This window comes from Cryptomeria japonica, chromosome 2 (genome assembly GCF_030272615.1).
Source record: "Cryptomeria japonica chromosome 2, Sugi_1.0, whole genome shotgun sequence".
NCBI lineage: Eukaryota > Viridiplantae > Streptophyta > Pinopsida > Cupressales > Cupressaceae > Cryptomeria > Cryptomeria japonica.
This window is the reverse complement of record NC_081406.1, coordinates 397459432-397478246: the sequence shown is the minus strand read 5'-3', so window position 1 is coordinate 397478246 and position 18815 is coordinate 397459432. Positions and strand designations below refer to the sequence as shown.

General features: G+C 36.9%; 1 protein-coding gene across 1 annotated transcript in view; it reads left to right on the top strand.

Moving 5' to 3' along the window:
* Positions 1-17124, top strand: part of LOC131064459 (glutamate receptor 3.3) — a 183087-nt gene extending 165963 nt beyond the window's left edge. The window contains exons 5-7 of the mRNA XM_057998608.2: positions 15298-15329; positions 15438-15841; positions 16594-17124. Of these exons, the coding sequence (XP_057854591.2) occupies positions 15298-15329; positions 15438-15841; positions 16594-16899 (742 nt within the window). The 3' untranslated portion in view covers positions 16900-17124. The remainder of the gene's footprint in view (positions 1-15297; positions 15330-15437; positions 15842-16593) is intronic.
* The last annotated feature ends 1691 nt before the right edge of the window (positions 17125-18815 follow it).

Below are 18815 nucleotides of genomic sequence, written 5' to 3'. Positions count from 1 at the left end.
GTTAGTATAGAAAAGGGTAGATAGGGCTTCACATAATCAAGACTTTGAGCTTTATATTGCTGTCCCGTCTCGAAGGAAGTGACAGAAGTCTTTGAGCTTTCAGGAAACTTCATTTCCTTTCTCTCATTTCATTTCAAAAGTTGTTACTTTTGTTTTATGTTAAATTGCTATCACTTTTCTGTGAAGAGAAAAGGATATTGGCTTTCTTGAAAGAAGAAGAAAAACTGTTGTCCCATCCTATTTTATTTTTAAAGTTGTAGTTAGATAGGGGGAGCCTTCCCTCAATTAGGAGAGTTTTACTCACACACTGTGGTTGAAACCACAATTTTGTATATTTTCCCAAGTGTACAAAATTTTCAACCAACAGTTTTTGGCGAGTGCTGGGGACACGAACGCATTCGGAAGCCTCACGCTTTCGTTTGAAGTCTAGTGTCTTGTTGTTTTCAGAATAAATGTTTTTGGGTTTCTGCTAGAAATACCAATACGCATCCAAAAGCCTCATGCTTTTGTTTGAAGTATACCAGTATCCTATTTATTGTAATTGTTGTTCTTGTAATTTTTCAAGCTTTCACCAAGGACATGTAAAATGGTTGCTCAAGGTCCTTGGGGGAATGCTTTTGGTCCGTTGAATCTGACTCCGCCATTGCATGCTCTTCCTGATGGTTCGAGGAAGAACTTTCCCAAGTTCTTCGGAGATGGACAACAACACCCTGACGAACACATTGCTGCTTTCTACATTGCATGTGGTGTTCATGGTGTTGAACACGAAGATGTATTTGTAAGGCTATTTGTGGAGACTCTCCAAGGTATTGCAGCTGATTGGTTTTATAACCTTTCTGCCGGTTCGATTATATCTTGGGCCACACTTAAAGACAAGTTTGAAGAGAGGTTCAAGCCTATAGAAGATGTGCATGCATTGTTAGCTCAGTTGGCTCAAATGAAAAAAGAGTCACATGAACCCATGTGGGATTTTGTGGCTAAATTCAATAAGTTGTGTAACAAAATTCCTGTTGCTTCTCAGCCTACCACTGCAAATTTGAAGTGTTTCTTTATCAATGCTCAAGTGCCAGAAGTATGTTTCTTATTGAGAAGGGAAGTTCCAAGAGACCTTGCAGCAGCGCAAGCCTTGGCAATTCATATTGAAGATGATCTTATCCTTGCTGGTAAGATAAAGATAGAGCCAAATGGGTCCAAAGAAGTCTCTTCATTAGGATCATGGGCTACCAAGAGAATAGATCCCATGGTGTAGAAGTTGGCTAATGAGTTGGTTGCCCTCAAAAGGCAAATAGCTCAAGGTGTATTCTCTTCCCTTCATAAAGACGTTCCAAGGAGGCCATATCCAAATATTGCTCCTAGTTACGTAGCTCAAAATCAAGATAAGCTTCCTTCAACACTAGAAGGGCTTTCTCTTGAGGCACCACCAACAAATGCAGCAGTGGAGGATTCTGAATTTGAACAAAGTGATTTTGCCGGTCTCTTCCAAGAAGAGGAGGAAGCAGACGTAGCTGGCGACTCTCAAATCTGGTTTATGCAGTTCCAGAAAGCTGATGAACAAAAAGAATGGACCATGTCGGATACCATGGACAATGCACAACAAGAGGTTGAAGGCCATTCTTCCAAGGTGCCGATGAAGGAGAAAAATCATGTCATAGGATGTGAAAAGACAGTTTTAGAATATAAAGACAATTCTATTTTGGAGATTGGAGAGTTTGATGAGAGTTGCCATGAAACAAATTTCATCTCTCTTATTCAAAAGAGCAAAGAAAATATTGAAGAGGATTCATTTTGGGATGAGATGGAACTATTTTGTTCAAGCTTTGATGTCAAACTGGTATCCCATAAGTTAGAAGATCATGAGCAGCTTGAGAAAGATGAAAATCAAGAGTCTATTTTCCAAGATGGAGGTTTTGACATCTGTTCAAGTCCTCAAGAAATTTTTATAGAAGAGTCTTGTTCAAGTCTTGTTGACAATTCTCTCAAATCTGAAGTTTGTAAACATCATACTGAGGAATGCAATGCAGTCATGTTTTCATTTGAATCATATGAAGATCTTTTCGTTCAGCATAAGGTTATGGTCAAAGAAGTAGCTGATAAAGATGTAATCAACAAGAAGAATTTTGTTTTTGTCCCATCAAGAGGATGTCCAATCAGACATCTTTCTTGGTTGGAAGCTAATGGAAAGCCAGAGATTCCACTTGTTCTTGAGCTTGAAGATACACTTGAGGAAGATGCCAAACATGCATTTTCAGCTAAGCAGGAGCAGTCTAGTTTCAAAAATCTACTTTGGAGCAGCAATATATATGATTCATTTCAAGAGGAAGGTGAATGTGTTCATCTATTCCAAGGAATGTTGCATCAAGTTCTGGTAAAACTGTTTGTGCTTCAATTGGTTGTGGCTGCTCATGATCATGCAAGGTACTATAAGCTGTTGAAGAAAGGCAATTATTTTGCTGAGCCAGTGAATGGTTTCATTTGAAAGGTTTTCATTGTGGATAGTTTAGGATAGGTAGGTTTCCATATTCAATAAGTGCAGTTGCACAAGTTAGCGTCTTAGTTAGTTGCTTTGCATCAGTCATATCATTCGTCTTGTCATCCGTGTCTTTGTTGCTTGACTCTGTAACCCAATGGATACTAAGGCACTTGGATTCTACTCCCTTCAATCGCCCCAACAATCAAAGGAAGTTCCCCAGTCAGAGCCAATTGTTGTCCTCATTTTTGGATTCTCAAAAATGTGACAACCCCTACAAATGTTTGCCTAAAAAGTGTCATTTTTGTCTCCAAGGCATGTTTTACGAGGTACAAAACTCACATTTGATAGTGTCAAATCATTGGGGAGTGTCTTTGCCATCATTTTCCAAGTTTTGGTGAGTTTTGGTCTTCCTTTTCCTAGCTTTCTGTGCAATTTCGGGTTTCAGAACAAATCACTGCAGGTTGAAGATTTTACTCTATGGCATGCTTCCCAAGGCATAATTTTGCTTCACCCTTGGACTGTCTTAATCCTTAGTCCATCCTCGAACCATGTTTCAAATTTCATCGCATTTTGGTTTCGTTTGCTATGTCTTTCCTTCAATTTCGGGTTTTTTCTCCCTGACTGCAGGTGGGAAATTTTCCTTGAGTTGCAAGTTTTAATGATTTTCTTTGTTTTAGTCTTTGTAGGGAAATTTTTGGCTAATTACAAGTGCACTTTATTGAAAAAAGAACTTGTAACTTACTTTTTATTTCCCCCTTGATGCTTTTTGGCTTTTTAAATCTAAATAGGGATTTTTTGGATAAGTTACAAGTTAATTTTAAATTGCATATTTAAAAGTCACTTGTAATTCTTTTGTAAAACCCCTATTTTAATGTCTTTTGCTTGTAATGGGGATTTTATTCCCCTATTACATGTGTTAAGTTATTAAAACTAGTTGAAGAGATTTTATTTTCCCTTTACAAGTTATTTATAACTTGCATATCTCTCTCCAAAACCCGATTTTGCTTAGAAATGGAATAAAGTGACATTTTAAACTTGCTATTGTGTCCAAAAAACCCGATTTGCTCCATAAAGTGTAAATAGATGAATTTTAAACTTGCATTTGGATTTCTAAAACCCGATTTTGCCTTGTTGAGAGAAAAGTAACATTTTAAACTTGTAATATGGGAATTAAAACCCGATTTTCACTATTACATGTAAAATGAAACTTGTTGTTCTTTCCCAAAGCCCGACCAGCAATATTGGAGGATTTTGTTGACAATTTCCACCGATTTTTGTGGAGAAATCTTAGGAGGAAGTTGTTTTGGATTCCTTGCTATTTTCATGCATTTTCCAACTCTCTTCGTGCCACTTTGAAGACATTATCGCTGGTTTTATGGTGTTTTAACAGCAAAAACGTTTATGAAAAATGCCACGATTTGCCTCATTCAAGTGCCACGAATCTTGTCTTTCCTAAATCGTTTTGGCTTGTCTTGCCTAGGCGTGGAGGTTGGGTGCTTTACTTGACCGATTCTTCATGCTTTTAATGGGCATTTTGATACATATGGCGTTTTTTCAAAAACGTGGCTAGGGTTTGAATCTTCTTCTTTTGTCTATAAGAGATTCTTTCTCTTCATGATAGTTATATGTTTTGTTTTGTTCTTTCCTAAAATCAGTTTTGTGAGAGATTTTCCCTTTTGTTCCAAGTTTGCAAAGCAATTTGCAAATTGCATTGTCTTTCCCCATTTTCCCTCTTTACTTGCATTCGGGATTTAATAACCCGATCGCATGTAAGATGAGAATAATTGATCTTCCTTTATGGATGTAATATTTTAACCATCTTTTGTTGAAATTCCAAGTTTCAAAGATGAAAAATACCCATTCTTCGAAAATTGGCTTTTTAAAACTTGATTAGAAGTAAAAGTTCTTCCCATTTTTCATATGATCAACATGGAAAAGTTCTTCAAAAATCCATTCATAACCATCCGCACTTGTTGTTTTTGGTCATAAGCTTCATTTCCGTCATATCAAGACCCCTATTCCCACCATTTCATCCACTCATTTCACACCTTCTTTCATTTTCCCCATTTAAAGTCTACCTGCGGTCAGCCATCCAGAACCCGAAATTGGTCCAAAATGCAGTCAAAAAACACTTGAAAATGAGTTTTAAAGGTCCATTTACAAGTGCAAACTTGTAGTTACCCATTACACATATGAAGTTGCATGTTTGTTCTCCACAATTGCAAGTTAATGCTCTTGTTTATCCCACACATGTAATGCAGCTTCCAAAACCCGAAATTCACTTGTGAATCCCATTTTTGCATCAATTTATCTCTTCCCTTGTCAGTCCGGTTTGCACACACGATCTACCAAATCAATGGATTAAGGCATGGGCCTTATTTTGCAAGCAGATTTCAAGAATGGAGGATGATACAAAGAAGAGATACAACAACAATTCATGGTTGAGAGCATAGAATGCTTTCAAGACAAAGATGGTCATGACATGAAAAGAGGAAGGCAACCCTTTCCCTCCTGAAAAGATAGTACTACCCCAAGCAAGAAGAAAAGGATGCAAGTTCCCGTTCCAGTTCAAGATGTCTTTACCAATCCAGAATACTTCAAGTTCTAGCATCCTGAAGCGACATGAACATCATCACAGACAAAGGATGATGCAGTTAGAGTTGCGTCTTTAGACACATGGAATAGTTTTAGTTATGCATTTGTAATTTTGTTATGACAAGTTACATGTAAAGAAATAACTTTGTAATTGCAAGTTAACTCATTACTTGCACTTTTGTAATTACATGTAAAGCAACTACAAGTTGTTTTCAATTAGGACTGTAGTTGGAATAAGTCATAGTTAGTTATTGAATAATTCTTGGTGAATGAGAGAATTTCTCAAGTTAGTTGGGATTCTCCCACCTTTTTCTCATGACTCCTCTTCTATAAATACTTGAGGGGTCTATTGAAATATTTATCTTTTGGAAAGCAAGCATAAACTCTACCAAATTTACAGCAAAGAAGTCTTTGAGCTTTCATGTGTGAATTCAAGAATTGAATGGAATAGAAGGAAATTGCTCAAGCTTTGAGTCTTTGTGCTACATACTTGAGTTTGTGTTCTTTATTATGTTTCTTGCAAGTTTTTCTTCAAAGAACTTAATCGAATTTGATTTGCAGTCTTTGTGCTGCAAGCATTTGAGGTTAAAATAAATTAGAATAAATATTCTTTTGAGAGGAGTTGTACGTCTTTGTGGTTGCACTTATTCTGAAGAGAATTTAGGAGAAGATTTTGTGAGAAATAGCTGTGAGTCTTTGAGCTTATACTACTTCCCACTGTTTTATGTAGAAAAGAATAAAGATATTGCAGCCTTTGAGCTGTTATATTTTGTTCTTGATAGCATTAGTATAGAAAAGGGTAGATAGGACTTCACATAATCAAGCCTTTGAGCTTGATATTGTTGTCCCGTCCCGGAGGAAGTGACAGAAGTCTTTGAGCTTTCAAGAAACTTCATTTCCTTTCTCTTATTTCATTTCGAAAAATGTTGTTGCTGTTTTATATCAAATCGCTATCACTTTTCTGTGAAGAGAAAAGGATATTGTCTTTCTTGAAAGAAGAAGAAAGATTGCTGCCCGATCCTATTTTGTTTTCCAAGTTGTAGTTAGATAGGGGGAGCCTTCCTTTAATTAGGAGAGTTTTACTCACACGCTGTGGTTGAAACCACAATTTTGTATATTTCCCCGAGTGTACAAAATTTTCAACCAACACTGATTTTAGGAGAATTAGCATCCAAGAAGATGAACAGCTGTTGCAACACAAGAAATCATCATCCAAAACAACATGTAAGCTCACATTCAAGGCTGGAAATATCCTCTGTAGTGACTCCAACTCCACATAGAACCATCCTTTGCTCAGAATATCTTCCCAATCCACGAGTTGATGAGAAAAAAGAACCATCAAATGGCTGGTAAAGAAGGGAACGACACCATCAAGACTGAAAATTTGTTCTTATCCCTCCAAAGATCCTTCTTCCCACATGTAACAAGCTCCATCAGACCATGTTGATGATCTCGAGCTTGGATTCCCAACTGAAAGTGATTTTCAACACACTGAAAAGAAAACCTAACACATCCCCAAGTACTAGTGAGGACCAAGTGTATACTTAAGAAATCGATGTCTCCTCTAGTGAACCCTTGAAGCCTAACCATGAAAGCTTTAAAAACATTGGAGTATGGAGCAAATGTTGTCCTCAAATCCAACTCCCAAAATGGACTAGTATGAGCCTTATTATTATTCAACCCAAGAAATGGGTTATCAAGCATGCAATCACCACGTTCTGGTCCTTTCTCCCCTACTTCGTGAGTAACAAATCTGAAATCTTCGCTCCTTGCTGCTGCGGTGAAACCTTGGATGAATTCTAAACTGTGTTTAGACAACATCTTGATGCCAAAGATGTTGAAATCATCCATCACAAAGAGAGGGTTTTCAAGAACTTGGAAGCCATCCCTTTCTTCTTGCTCACTTCCATCTTACTGATCCGAATCTACACATGCAACCTTTGTTTTTCTTGTGAAGTCCTCAAGATCAAACTCTTCTTGAAGACTATCTAGCTCACTAATAAATTTCCATGATTTCTTCTGCTCTTTGTGCATTCTCTTGCTCCTTGAAAAGTTTGAAATTAGCAAACTAATCTTCTAACTCTATTAGAGCCAATTGAGTATTTCCTAACATGTCCTTTGTTGACTCAAGCTCAAGAGTAAGCTCTTCAACTTTCCTCTCTTCCCCTTGGAATGCACTAGTGGTCGTCCTTGCAAGTTCGGAGGCATAATCTCGATCTTCAATGAAGTGTATGTAATCTGATTTCAATATTTCCAAAGAGTCTTTGAAAAGTTGCAGATTAGGGAGAGTAACTTCATCCTTAACCCCTTTCTGTCTCTCATCCATTTGAGTCTTCCAATAATGTTCTTCAATCAAACTATGTGTGTGATCAAATTGGGATAGAGCTTGCATTTCTTTTTCAACAGACACCTTGAATTGACCATCCCACTCGTAAGAATGCAGAGGTGGTGTATTGCTGATAAGCAGCAAGAAAAAATCAGAACTTTGTTTCTTGCAATCGCTATCCCCATAGCTGCTCCAAGACTCTCGTCTAACTTCACCAACTAACTGCAATTGCTCAATATCATGAAGAGGATCAGATTCTACTAAATCTTCAACTTTTTGCTTACTACCAATTTCATGAATAGGTAAATCAGATTTGCATTTTAGAACCTCTTTAAACTTTCCATCATCAAGAACCATATGGTCCTCTAACTCTACAACACAATCTGTTTTTTGAGCTTCATCAGGATCAAAGGGAAATTCATCCCACACAGGTTCCTTGTCATTGCTAGGTGCCATCACACCCGGATCCCAAGTGCTAAAGGGTTGATTACTTTGTTTAGTTAAAAAGTGCTCACCATAGCTCCACGTATCATCCAACTTAGATCTTGAATCTTCTCTTAATTTCCACACATTTCTATTCATACCAAGTGCAATGCTAGAACCAAGTGATGTTTCATCTTCCCACTCAAAAAGTGGATTGTCACATGTTTTCACTATACCCATCTCAAACAATGGTTATCATTGGAAACCACAAATTGACTTTCCAAGCTACTATGATGAATACCAAAATTAAAATCTTTGTCATACCTTTCAGCAGTGACTCCATGGCTGCCCCAAGTCTCATGTACCTCCTCTTCGAAGCTTGTCTCATCATCATTATGCCCAACAAATCCCAAACTGAGGTTTGATTCCTTGCCAAGATGAGGTGAAGGTGATGAAACAATGCTAGGCTCAATTAGAGGAGAACCAAAAGAATTCACACCTCGTTGTGGCTGATCTATCATAGCTGGTTCTATAGTCTCAATGACAGTATCTTCTTCAATCTTCATTTGCTCTTCCTTTGAAAGCGCATGAGTGCTTTCAACACCATCACTAGCTACATAAGCAACATTAAGGTGTTCATCATGCACAACCTCATCAATGGTAGGTGCATGCATGACATGGGAATCATAATCAACCTTCTCAAGCTCCTCACTTCAAGTTTTTCTTTCCTCTTCTTGAGAAAACAGAGTAAGAGCTATCATATGGTATTTTTTCTTTGCAAACTCAATCTTGTAGCATATTTTGAATGGTGGTTCATGAAACAATTGAAAGCTAATTCTTTCTTAATGACTTGAGGAAGTGTATCATATTCCTCAAACATGCCAAGAATTTCTTCTCTAATCTTCTCCTCATATGAACCCATCATTAAACTTTGAATTTCTGCTGAAAGCACAGGATGGCAGGAATAACCAATTTCTCTATCAATCATGGAGAATTTGATCAACTGGGACATCATGTCCATCATAGTATCGAACTTTTTCTCAACTCTCTCCACAGCCCCAATGGCAACATTCTGATATGATGTTTCTCTCAGCCATTGAATCAACCACTGTTTCTGTGTCACTCAAGGAGAACTTTGATCACTCGGAACACACAAGTTGGCAGGTTAACCAGCTCTGATACCATTGTAATATTCCCTTTAATTTTTTCCACAATTACATTCAACACGACACTTGTTATGGTTAGTAAATGAAAACCAAATGTTGCTGAAAGTAACACTCCACTTTCTGATCATCGAGAGCCCAATCTGGGAGGGTGAGAGCATACAGTGTCGAGGGGATCGTTAGATGCCAATAACTGAAAATGATTACAATCTTCAGGCGGGAAACCAACCCCTTCCGCTTATACAGCGGGATAATGAAAACAATGCAATCACTTGGCGGTAAACCAGCCAAGGACAAACTAAAGAATTGAAGAATTCAATCACTCAACCGCTTGTTCAGTGGGAGGACCAGAAATGAAATTACAATCAACTCTACCGCTTATGCAGTGGGAGGATAGTATTACAATATTCAAAATAGGCGGCAAAGCCAACCTCTTCCACTTATGTAGTGGGACTAAGAGCAATAACCAATTAGATAGATGTTAGTACTACTAACTAGCTTTACAATGCACAATATGGATTACAATTTAAGGGAAATCACTATTCCAAAGATAGGTGGCAAGGCCAGCCTCTTCCACTTATGCAGTGGGACAAGAAAGATCAATGGAAACTGCTGTTAGTACTACTACCAACATTACAATATGAATCATAGCATATAAGAGTGATGAACCAAGAGCAATAACATGGCCAACAGCTTCCACTGAAACCAATTCCTTTCTCTTCACACCAATGAACTCACACACCCCAAAACCAACTCCAAACACCAAAAACTCTAATTCTGATATACTCCTAGCACGTTGAAAACACACAGACCAGCAACACCAAATCCCACTAAAACACTCACAACTCACCCAATTCTTAACCAAATGACACGAAACTGAAAAGAAATGATCACTAGGAGGTAGGCGATCATTCCTAGGACAACAAAACATGGCAAACCGACCCCAATAATTTATGCACGCATTCCAAAGAGCTCAGCCACATGGTACAGCCAGCTAAGGTACGATTTTGCAAAAAATAAATCCAACACACCATTTTAAGCTCTATAAACTTGCAAAATGAATCGCCTAAACCATAAAGAAAGATAGATGAAATACCCAGAACGAGGAGAATGACACATTGAGACTTGCGACCCAAAATCCACTTCAGCACACTCCGTGACTAGCAACAAGAACACACTACAACGCTCCCAAAAATTAAAAATCTAATATATAAATCTGCAACATTATCTTCAATCCACTCCTATGAATGAAGAGTAGTCTCTGGCTCGACTAGTTGCTGTATTGCAAGCAAGAAATCAAGCTAAGGCTAGGAGGTAAGCATTCCCCGAAGCTTTCACTCTGCATTTTGGCGGCATTTTATTATAAAAATTTTTGGATACCAAAAACAAGAGCCCAACACTCTCATTTATAGACTTTGTGTCTCTAAATTCAAATTCACATTCCCTCCAAATGAACACCAAACCCAAATGCACATTCACTTCACATTATTTTGAAATTACATTTCATTTCTCCTTTCTCCAAATCGACCTTCTCATAGGAGCAAATATACTTTATAAAAATGACAATAAAATCATAATGTGGCATCCAAGATAGATAAGTGAAATATATTATAAAATTATCTTTTTTCTCCATAAGGCGTCCATCTTGCCTTATTAATATTTCACTTTATAAAGTATTTTTCCTCAACAATAAATCACCAAATATATAATTAAGGAAATGACTTAGATATCAATATAACTTAAGCAAACCCTTTAAAATAAATCATCCAACCTTTGCCTTAAGTTATAATTTAATTCAAACACCATTTTTCATCAAATACTAAACCTGCCAAAACAAGCTCCAAGGATATGGGGAAACACGCTGAGAGAATTGCCCTCCCAGAAATAGTCACTGAATTGAGTTGAAGAACCCTTGCCAAGAATAGCACCAAAAAATGCTTGGAAGACCAACTACTCAAAGTTCAAACTGACCTGTCGGAAATAGCCATCTGAACAGGCTTGCTGACATCCTGCTAAAAATAGAACTTACTAAAAATAGCATATTACTAAAAATAGTAAGTGTTTCCAAAGTGATTTTATTTTTAACCACATTCTGAGAAGACGTCGCACTTACTAAAAATAGTAAATCCGGAAAAAGTCACCCAATGCAGATGCATGTCGAACCATCTTGAAGTTCTCTGAAAAACCAGAAGGAATCCTGAATCCAAATTGTCAAACTCCCACATACACCCCCCGAAAAAACCAAAGAATCCTCCTAGAAAATAGGAAACCCTAATTTTTGCTCCCAACTAGCCTACGGGCCTCCGAAATAGGTGAACGACCAACTGAACTAATCACTGCGGACAAGGGGACATAAGACATGGTTTCTCTTTTATTTTTCTCCTTCTTTGCTATACTTGAGATCATTTTCATTTTGCCCCCAATTCCCACTAATGACTGAAGTGTAATTTGAAAAGCAATTGCTTGTACTTTGTACATATGAAAATTCCATCCACTGATAATTCATGTGTAAAGATTTTGTTCTCAGTTCTCCATTCATAAGGTGTATCTTCTCTCGTTTATGATGGGTTTGGGACATTTTCTTTGATGCAGCTCTTGACAAAATGTAAAAACTGGTTTTATAGAATTCCATTAACTTTCCATCTTGTTTATTCATAATGGCTCTCTCATGACAGTCAGTCTCCAGAGGCATTACTAACATATTTATCACACTTGAAGCACCTTAGAACTGGACTCCATATCCATGAATAAAAATGTTATGCCAAATGTAGTCCATTTCTGCCCAGCTGTTGTTCTATCCATTTCCATACTGTCCTCTAATCTTTTGTCATTTACATTAACATTTAACCTATACTCATGCTTGTCTTCATGACTTTTGTTATTTGTTACTTATTACTGATCTTCATATTGTGTTCAATTTATGATTTTAACTTCTAGTGCAAAAGCCTCTGCTAACTGCATATGGAACTTCCATACCTTTTCCGTGACTGCCTGCTTCTCAGTCTTCTTCTCAACTAAAGGCAATGTCTTCTACTGTCATAGCTTCTGGTTACTACTTAAGGACTGTCATATGATCGCCTCTGTCTTCATCTATGCATGCTCGTTGTTTACTCTTTGTATCAGACTTGGCAATAGAGCACTATCACTGTGCCCTTGTTAAGGACTGTTATTGCTTTTCTTTCAATCAGGTGAGCTTCTAACCCTTGGGACTGATATGTACACCTTCCAACTGTCGTCTACTAACATGCATGAGACTGTCAAATGTGGCTTCATGCCTCCTTTAACCTCTGTTTTGTTGAGATGTCCTTGATTCTTTATGCCATAACCTTGAGTCTCTGCGTGAAGGTTTGTATTGAGAACCTTATGACTGTCATGAATCTTTCACAACAAATCTGACTTTTGCATGATGACTGTCTATTTTCTTGATACTCATGAATTTCATTCTCTTGGACTGAGACCTTTTGTACCCACAAATCCTCTACAAACCTTGCAAATCTAAAATTTGTGCATGCTTTTGAAAGGTTTCAATGCCACTCAATGTTTTTTAACAACTCAAAGCACTTTTTAAGGCATACCTGGCAGAAAATGCAGACATGCGAAGGTTTTGCAACGTGGGCATCTTTCTCTTCTTCTACAATGTGGACAAAGTTCAAGACAACAAGTGTTGTTCTGGTGCCAAAACCCCTGCTTGATGACTACAATGTGCCCTAAATCAGCTTCTGGTCTCACGCCATTCCTTGAAGCCCCATCAATGCGAACTCAACAGAAAACCCTTACTCTTCTTATTCTCATGCTACATGCCCTAAATCTTTGAGAGAGTCAACTAAATGTGGAGTCTTGGGGAAACAAAATGAAAGCTTTCACTTAGTTTTGCTTTTCTAATTTGGTGCCCAAAACCCCTTTTGATTTGATCAAGCTTTTAATAAAACAAGATCATAAACCATCTCTACTGCTGCTAAATTTTCTACTACATTAAGAGCTACTGATGTAGGAGCTCTGGGAAAACTATTCTCATCTTCAAATAGTTGATAAACAAATCTTTCAAACTGTTAGTCATGAACATAGTCCCCGTCTTTATAGTTATCTTCACCATTATCCTCCACCTGGAAATGTTACCTATCGGGAGGAGAATCGAGAGAATACAATGCCACACTAAATTGGCAGTAGTAGACTCTACAGCTTCAAGTATGCCTTTGCACTCTGAATTTTGGCTTATAATTTCCAGATCTGATTGAGAGAACCTGTTCAAGAAACACCTTTAACGGAGATGAAGTGTATAATCTCTAGAAACCACATTGTTTTCATGGTTTCTCTTTTCTTTTTCTCCTTCACTGCTATACCTGAGATCATTTCATTTTGCCTCCAATTCCCACTAATGACTGAAGTGTAATTGGAAAAGCAATTGCTTGTACTTTGTACATATGAAAATTCCATCCACTGATGATTCATGTGTAAAGATTTTGTTCTCAGTTCTCCATTTATAAGGTGTATCTTCTCTCGTTTGTGATGGGTTTGGGACATTTTCTTTGATGCAGCTCTTGACAAGATGTAAAAACTGGTTTTGTAGAATTCCATTAACTTTCCATCATGTTTATTCATAATGGCTCTCTCATAACGGTCAGTCTCCAGAGACATTATTAACATATATATCACACTTGAAGCACCTTAGAACTGGACTCGACATCCATGAATAAAAATGTTATGCCAAACGTAATCAATTTCTGCCCGGCTGTTGTTCTATCCATTTCCATACTGTCCTCTAATCTTTTGTCATGTACATGAACATTAAACCTATACTCATGCTTGTCTTCATGACTTTTGTCATTTGTTACTTATTACTGATCTTCATATTGTGTTCAATTTATGATTTTAATTTCTAGTGCAAAAGCCTCTGCTAACTGCATATGGAACTTCCATACCTTTTCCGTGACTGCCTGCTTCTCAGTCTTCTTCTCAACTAAAGGCAATGCCTTCTACTGTCATAGCTTCTGGTTACTACTTAAGGACTGTCATATGATCGCCTGTTTCTTCATCTATGCATGCTCGTTGTTTAGTCTTTGTATCAGACTTGGCAATAGAGCACTATCACTGTGCCCTTGTTAAGGACTGTTATTGCTTTTCTTTCAATCAGGTGAGCTTCTAACCCTTGGGACTGATATGTACACCTTCCAACTGTCTTCTACTAACGTGCATGAGACTGTCAAATGTGGCTTCATGCTTCCTTTAACCTCTGTTTTGAAGAGATGTCCTTAATGCTTTATGCCTTAACCTTGAGTCTCTGCGTGAAGGTTTGTATTGAGAACCTTATGACTGTCATGAATCTTTCACAACAGATCTGACTTTTGCATGATGACTGTCTATTTTCTTGATACTCATGAATTTCATTCTCTTGGACTGAGACCTTTTGTACTCATAAATTCTCTACAAACCTTGCAAATCTAAAATTTGTGCATGCTTTTGAAAGGTTTCAATGCCACTCAATGTTTTTTAAAAACTCAGAGCAATTTTCAAGGCATACCTGGCAGAAAATGCAAAGACATGCGAAGGTTCTGTAACGTGGGCATCCTTCTCTTCTTCTACAATGTGGACAAAGTTCAAGACAACAAGTGTTGTTCTGGTGCCAAAACCCCTGCTTGATGACTACAATGTGCCCTAAATCCCCTTCTGGTCTCACGCCATTCCTTGAAACCCCATCAATGCAAACTCAACAGAAAACCCTTACTCTTCTTATTCTCATGCTACGTGCCGTAAATCTTTGAGAGAGTCAACTCAATGTGGAGTCTTGGGGTAAAAAAATGAAAGCTTTCACTTAGTTTTGCTTTTCTAATTTGGTGCCTAAAACCCCTTTTGACTTGATCAAGCTTTTAATAAAGCAAGATCATAAAAGAACATATGACCAAAGATTTTGACCTGATAAAAATTGCTAACACTTTCCTAGTGACTTTTTTCTGCCAAGGTCTGGCAAAAAAAATCAACACTTACGTTGTTTTTTTGTTTGTTAAAAGCTTAGGTGTTGTAGGTGGATCTTGTTTTGTTCTCATGGGACCGGGATGTTGGTTGATAAGTAAACAGTAAATGTACTATGTATCTCCCAAAGGCTAGTTGTAGTTTCCCAGCTTGATCCAGTTTGTATTTTTGACCAATTTTGATTTTTTGAAGGGTGAGAGCCTTTATAGAATATTGTTTTACGTATATAAAAAATTAAATTAAATTGAATTAGTGGAGATATGGACCATTTTGTTGTGTTTATACAGTGGTAAAATTGACTTTTTTGTATAAGTCAACTATTTTTAGCATATTGTTTGCTTTTGTATATGCAGGTTCATTTTTTCGACTCTCTTCTTTTCTCAAAGTAAGGAAAATTTATCTATTTTTGCATATCTATATTGATTTGTGTTGATAGACATTTGTACATTAGATGTATTTGATGTGTTCAAATCTTTTGAGTCAAATTTTACAGGTGAGAGAGTAAAAAGCACTCTTGGGAGAATTGTTGTCCTCATTTGGCTCTTTGTGATACTGATTGTTGCTTCAAGCTACACTGCAAATCTTACTTTCCTTCTGACTGTTGAACAACTAAAGCCAGAGTTTCAAGGAATTTCTGAAGTGCTGGCAAGTGGTGTTCCTATTGGCTTCCAAGCTGGTTCATATATAGGGGAATTTCTCAAAAAACTGGGTGTGACTAAAGACAGACTTCTACCTCTACAAAATGTTTCTAGTTATGCAGAAATGCTATCCAAAGGACCAAAAAGAGGTGGTGTTGGGGCAATTGTAGATGAGCTTCCACATGTGCAGTTGTTTTTGTCTTCAGAATGCAGTTTCAGGATTTATAGCCATCAGTTTACATCAAATGGCTGGGGATTTGTAAGTCTCTTCAAACTTTTGCATGTTTAGTAATAGAGGCCATTACAAATTGTAGCAAGCATTAAACACTTGGTAATTTGAAATTTTTAGGTGTAGGGTGAGTGGTAAGGCCTGGTTTGATGACAAGCATTGTCCAATAGACAATTACGACAATTACATTGGTTAAAGTGAAAAAGTATATGAAGTCCTATGTCTCAACTAAGCAAAGCTGGTGAAGCCAGGACTTTTGAAACTCCCTTTTACATTTTAGATATAAGATTATTTTCTTGTCAAGGTGGTGGTGGGGGGACGGGTGTGAAGTGGGGGTGGTATGGGATATTGGGAGAGGGATTTTAAGTTATTATTCAATTGGACGAAATAGACAAGAGGATCTCACTAGTTAGTAGAGGTTGTATATTGGTTCCAAAATTGAAAATATAGTTTAGCATAATCTGCTAATGCAAACTGTATGATATGAACTCAAGAAATCTATTGTTACAACTATAGAGCAAACTTGCTTAGTTTATGTTTTGTGGTTTGAAATTTCATACAGTTTTAATAATAGTTTGAAATACTTTTGTGTATTTGAAATGCCATACAGTTCGTAATACTAGTTTGAAATATCCCACTCCTTGGCATTGGAATACTGGTTTGGATATTTGTCTTGGGAAAATATTGCATAAGGATGGTAACAACTGTTATAACTAGTTTATTAATAAAATTTGTTAGGTTTAGAGTACAAAACGTAAAGCCTTGTGTTTGTTTTGTTGCAGGCATTTCAAAAAGGATCAAAGTTAACGGTGGATGTTTCTACTGCAATTGTGGGGTTGGAAGAAAATGGAGAACTACAACAAATTCATGATAAGTGGTTTGGCTCTTCCCAATGTGATTTCACAAATTCCCCAGAATCAAATCAGCTTGGATTGGCCTCCTTTTGGGGTCTCTTTCTAGTAGTTGGATTGGTATCCCTTACTGCTGTCGTCTTCTATTTTAGTTCACGTATACTTTCTTTCATAAAAATATCGACAGATGTAATTTGTCATCTGCAAAAGATTAAAATGCCCAGCCTCAATATATGACATTACTCTGAGCAATTCAAAATCTTAATTGATTCTTTGAGGTGGCTGGGAATGTGCGTTTTTCCGTATTTAAAATGTATATAATCAATTCTGATATGATAGATTGACCCAAGTAGCAACCATTATAATTAGAAATGCTTTCAGTGAAGACTTCATTTGAATTTGACTAGGGCTATGTCGATTTTGAAGGTAGTAAAGTTGCTGTGCTACATTTTTAGGCTTCTAGTTTTAAATTTCAATCAGACTTTTTCTTGCCTCTATTTTAATAAATTAGAAATGTAAACTATATTGTACTTTGATTATTTGTAGTTTTAAGCTGCTTGGTGAATTACTTTGGTGATGCTCACCTTTTCATCGACTCATTCTTGTTGAGTATGAATTGTACACCCCTTGCATAAGAAGTGGTCTCTTGTTTGTGTTGCTTTTGTAACATCCAATACCAGAATTGTATTGTGTCCAGTTTGTTTCATGGTATTCACAATCTTAATCCTTATGTTCTCTGTGACTGTTACCTATTTTTCACTTCTAGTTGAAAAATATTTTGAGACATGCTTGTTTTTACAAAATGAAACAAGTACATATTATTTCTGCTATATTGCATTCTGTAGACACCTAAAATTGTCCAGTCTAATTAAATAATTACTTTAGCCTAATTCTTCTATTAAGTAAATAAATCTTTATTTATTTAATTAATTCATTAATCCTCTTCTAGCCTTATTTTTCATTTAAATAAATACATTTATTTATTTAAATTATCCTTTTCCTAAATTAAATAAATATCTTATTTATTTAATTGATCCCACTTCTTCTATTAATTAAATGAATCTTTATTTATTTAATTAATTCATTAACCTTTTCTACCCATGACACATGTCATTAATCTCTTAATTCATACACTACCTACTCTCTCATTATTTTATTATTTTTTTTACCTACCCTCTAATCATAGCCGACCTCTTTTACACCTCTCAATCTTATCCCTCCATTTCATATAGTGTCTTCTATATAAAGAGATGTTTCCTTCATTATCAAACCCCCTCTCGACTACTTGATCAATTGACTACAATACACTTTGCACTTTCATATGCGATCCTCCTTGCAACCACATTCCGTTCTTTGTTGAGGTCTTGTGCACATAAAATCTGAGAGCAAATATATCAAGCAAGATCAATGGAGATAGGAAAAATGGAGATCCAAACCCTATTGGACATGTGATGGTATAATCTTTGTGATTTCATTTGATTTGCATTGTCTTAGGTAATCTTCATATGTTATGGTGGATCTTTGTTGTTGTTAGGCTAGGGTTTTGTGGTTGAATTCATTTAGTCTTTCAACATTGTTGTTATCCATTTTCACCGTATACATTTTGGCACGCCCAGTGGGACTCTTGTCTCTTTTTGCATTTAACATCCTTGTTGCAGATTTTGTGTCTTGAAGTTGCAGATCTGACATTTTTCGACAACATTTTGATATTTTCGTGTCTGCGTACTTTCGGATCGCGTTTTTGGTTTTTTGTCGCGTCTGTGCACTTCTGGATCGCGTTTGGGACTTTCTGCCACGTCTGTGACATCTGGAATCGCGTTTGCGTCTGCGACATTGTTTCATCTTTTTTTTTTTGCAGATTCCGAAAAATGCGTCTGTGATCTCCAGTCGCGTCTGTGGGGTTTGTAGGCGCGTCTGCGTCCAGAAAGTCGCGTTTGCGTTACAGAGTCACGTCTGTGTCTCACAGAAGCGCGTCTGTGTCTCAAAGCCGCGTTTGTGTATTGTACCCGCGTTTGTGCACACTGATTTCGTTTTTAGGGGTTTTTCATTGATTCAGTTTTAATCATTCGGTTTTTCGGATCTAGTTTATTTTGAGCTAACATCTTCAGATCTAGTTAACGAAATTGGTGCAACTTGTTTTGAAAGCAAAATCG